The sequence below is a fragment of the Ovis aries genome, chromosome 6 (genome assembly GCF_016772045.2).
Source record: "Ovis aries strain OAR_USU_Benz2616 breed Rambouillet chromosome 6, ARS-UI_Ramb_v3.0, whole genome shotgun sequence".
NCBI classification, from domain to species: Eukaryota; Metazoa; Chordata; class Mammalia; order Artiodactyla; family Bovidae; genus Ovis; species Ovis aries.
In genome coordinates, this window is record NC_056059.1 from 112,249,872 (window position 1) to 112,253,985 (window position 4,114).

The following is a 4,114-nucleotide window of genomic DNA, read 5'->3' on the forward strand; positions in this document are numbered from 1 at the left end:
ATTTTTATTGCAGTAAAATATACATAAATGTTACCATTAACTATTCTTAAGTGTACACATTAATACATATTTTTTAAGAAGAAAAAAAGAAGAGATGAATCTGCAGTTCGTGATGACTAATAAATATATCCACCAGAGTTCAAGACAGAGGACCATATGAGGCAATGGTGGAATAAATACACAGCGGCCGTCATGAGAAAGAGAACAAAATTGGGAGTGAGGAGTGAACTAGCCATTTCTAACCATGTTAGGATTTAAGTACCAGCACCTGAGAAAAGTCTCAGCCCACCACCAGGCTACTCACGACTCAGAGGGAGTTCAGTGAATGAAATGATTACAAGAGTTTAAGGGAGAAAAACAAACGTTACCCTTGATGTAGCTGTATATATACCAACCAACGTACATATACCTTCTAGGCACACACACATAAACACAGACAAGTACAAAATAAAACTAGGGACTTCAAACACTATGTTCTGAATTATTTTACTTGGACTGAGAGGGTCTGGCTAATCACCTAATCTGTAAGTTCATTTACAGGATCTCGGATGGTTAGGACAGGCCAACAAACTTCTAATTTATAAAAGTCCTACATTCCTTGGGAGAAATGATAGAGGGGACTTTGGAACTAACTGATGCTTCAGGCCACAAAGACACTAAAATTCCGACTTTCAAAAGGCAAGACAAAGGTTGCCCTGAATTGGCAGGAAAGGAGGGAAGACCAGAGTAGCAGAGGCAGCGCCAGAATATAAAGAATGGACAAAGTAACACCTTTAGTGCAAGCATCCAGTCTTGGGAGACATCTGACTCAGGACGAAATGCTGCTCACAGGACCCTAGGTGGTGCCACTCCAAGGCCCTCTGGCCCAGGGCAGCCCCTAGGGAAGAATTTTCTAAATTCTGGACAGGAGAGGAAGGAAAGGATGCTGAGCAGCGGAAGGGAGCAATGCTGGAGGGTCAGGGTGAAGGTGCTAGGCACTTGAGCAGCCCAGGGCCTTTCAGAATGACTGCAAGACTTCAAATCTCCAGTGAGGAGAGTTTGACCAGAGCAGCTTCAAAGTTAGGGAGTGGGTTTTGGCAGTGGCGAGAGCTGTGTGCCTAGCAGAGAGGGACAGACACCCGGGAGAGAGGACAAGGGGCCCACGTGGAGGCCAAGACAGAACAACGCTGGCTGGTGACTCCAGCTGAGACCTCCTGGGACCCTCACCTAAGTCCTGATCCTCAAGAGCTGCCACACGTATCTCACCTCCACTGAACGGCTGGAACTGGGGAAACACTTAACTACCCAAACAACCAGAGCTGCAAGTGTGTCCCTGATAACGACTTTCCGCAACTCTGAGTTGAAAGTCCAGCTTCAAACATGTTAAGTAAACCACCCTCAGTAACCCATGATGAAGAATGCATGGGCGGCATGAAGTCTGTGGAAGTTCACGGTTACAGGTATCCAGAGGGATGGTGGGCAGGGCCACAGAAACGGGGCTAAGGGTCCCAGCAACTGTGCTCATCAAAAGGCTCCTGACAACTTCATTTTTTGTGCGTGCAAGCAACATTTATAATGCTGAATTTCCTGAAACTCATAAATATTTCAAAAAATTACAGTGAAACCTGGCCACATTGCTCTCTCTTTGCACCAGAGTGCTTTTAATTTTCAAGTCCAAGTAAGTAAACAGACAGCTGAGAGATTTAATCCTGTCTTACTCAGATCTGACCAATTCAGAAAGTAAACACTCTCCCAAGCAAAAGTTTAAATTGGCAACTTAACCAGACAACTTAATTTTTCAAAGATAAAGATCTCTACAAAAGCTAACCTATATCTAGTTCTGAAAATTAGCAAATCAATCACGATCTCACTTGATCAGACCAAGGTAGCACTAAAGGACTTCCAAGTCTTCCATACACAAGCACAGCCAATGATACAGTAAGCCTTATGACTTAAACATTTATTGGCACGAACTGCAGGAAATAACGACCAATGCAGCTCCTACTGTGGAGCTGAAACAATTTGTAGTTGGAAGAAATTCAAAGGGAGTTATGGCTCCACTGATCTTCAAAACTCAGAATTACGCCCAGAATTAAAATGCTATGGTCACTCTACATTCAATGATACACCTCAATGTCTTCCCTTCTTTCGAGCCTCAGACAGAACTGCAGTATGAATACAAAGGCAACTTTTTAAAACTTTCTGAACACAAGAATAACATCCTACAGCTGAAAGAAACAATACTAAAACAACAGGCTTAAAAACCGGGCACTGAAAGGAGGATTCACAAGAGACGCCTTTTCCTTTCTTTTCTTTTTAAAAGCGGCTTAAGTTTCGGTTTAGGAAAAGTTCACAGGTAACATGTGCAGGAGCGCTAAATATTTATACCCTGGGCAGAAGGGCTGAAACTTCACTGCCATTACCACCGCGTTATCTGCGGCAGAAGAACACATTATTTAGAGAACAAGTTAACAGGTTCGGATGACTCAAGTTCGCTGGAAACACAACAGAAGTCACCTTGACACACAGATAATGAAATCCAGCCTCGCGCTGCTCAGTTTTGAGCTCGAGCCGGGGGTGGGGGCTGAGATGCTCGCCCACGTTATCCAGGCGGGAGGAGACCCCAGACGCTCTGTTTCGTTTGTTTGTTTGTTTTAAAGAAAGACCTTTCAGAAGCAGCAGGAAAAGGGAGCGGGGACGCACGCCCCCGGCCGCTGCCCCTCTCGGTCTCTCGGACGCACCTGGCCGGGCGGGCGTTTGATCGCCCGGCGGCCTCGGCGCTGCCGGCGGCCCCGCCCGAGGAGCCTGTCAGCGGCCGCGGCGCCTCGGGAGCCGCGCCGGCTCCGCGCGCGCCCATCCAAGCCCAGCCGCCCCCGGAGCTCGCGGCCGGAGTCCCGCGCGGCGCCTCTCGCCGCCCTCCGCCGCCGCGGCCGCGGCCTAGCGCCGCCCGCCTCCCCGCCCGCCCTTCTCACCTGCGCGGCTGCGGCGCCGCTCCCGCCGCCGGTCGCTCTCGTAGAAGCCCAGCGTCTCCGTGTGCTGAGGCGCCGGCGGGGGCCCGTGACCGCCGCCGCCGCCCAGCTGCTCCGCCTCAGCGCGGCCGTCCCGCTCGGCGCCGTCCGCGCCGCCTTCTCTCGGGGCGGCCGCGTCGCCGACGCCCGCCATGTTCCGCGCACAGCAAACCGTCCCCACCGCCTCCCTCCAGGCGCCGGCCCGGCCTCCGCCTCCGGCCGGCCCCCTTCCCGCCTCGCCCCGCCCCTCAGCGGAGCCCGGGCCGCCGCCGCCGCCGCCGCCGCCATCCGCGGCCCGCCGGCCGGCGCGCGCCATTGGCGTCAGCGGCGCGTGAGAGGAGGCGGCCGCCGCCGCCGCCGCCACGGCCGCCGCCATCTTCTTCCTGCCATCGCCGTGACGCGCGCTGCCTTCCCGCGCCGCGCCGGGCTCCATGCCGCCGGGCCGCGCGGCCGCGGAGAGCGAGCGCCTCCGGGGCTCGGGTCGGGGCCCCGGCGGGAGCAAGCCGAGCGCGGCGGCGGCGGCGGCGGCCGGAGGGTCGGCCGAGGAGCCCCGGGGCGGCGGCCGCTGCTGCTGCGCCCGCTGCCCGCCGTCTGCGAGGTGGCCGGCCGCTCGCCCGGGGCCCCTTTTGCAGGCTCGGTGCCCGGAGTGCGCCGGCGCCGCCGCCCGCCCGGTCTTGGCACCGCTGGCGCGGCCGCGGCGCTGCGGGCCGGCCTCCAGATGATCGCCGGCCCCGCGGGTCGGCTCCTCGGGCTCCCGCTCTTCTGCATTGTTTGGCTCGCCCGTCAGCATCCCGGGCTTCTGGGGTTTTGTTGTTGTTGTTGTTGACAGTTTCCAAAGCACTTGGGCCAGAAGGTGCCCCGGAGATGCTGCCCAACAGGTGGGGGTGCGGAGCGGGGAGGGCACGGGTCCGGGGACTCCGCCCGAGGAGCCGGGTGCTTTCTACGTTTTTTTGTTTGTTTGTTTGTTTTTTTTTTCCGCGCCCGCGGACCTCCTAAGGCCGCTTGTCGGCGTTAGGGTTAGGATACGGCTCTCGGCCGCCCTCGCTCATCACCCGGGGCGCCCCCTCTTCACTTGGGGTGACCGCCCTGGGCAGCTCGGGCGTGTGACTCCGCACCGAGCGCGGTGT

The 4,114-nt window shown here is 56.0% G+C and overlaps 1 protein-coding gene across 1 annotated transcript in view; it reads right to left on the reverse strand.

Annotated features, from left to right (window-relative positions):
• The window catches only part of TAPT1 (transmembrane anterior posterior transformation 1), a 63,748-nt gene extending 60,323 nt beyond the window's left edge, over positions 1-3,425 (reverse strand). The window contains exon 1 of the mRNA XM_015096648.4: positions 2,952-3,425. Within this exon, the coding sequence (XP_014952134.4) occupies positions 2,952-3,420 (469 nt within the window). The 5' untranslated portion in view covers positions 3,421-3,425. The remainder of the gene's footprint in view (positions 1-2,951) is intronic.
• Between the last annotated feature and the right edge of the window lie 689 nt (positions 3,426-4,114).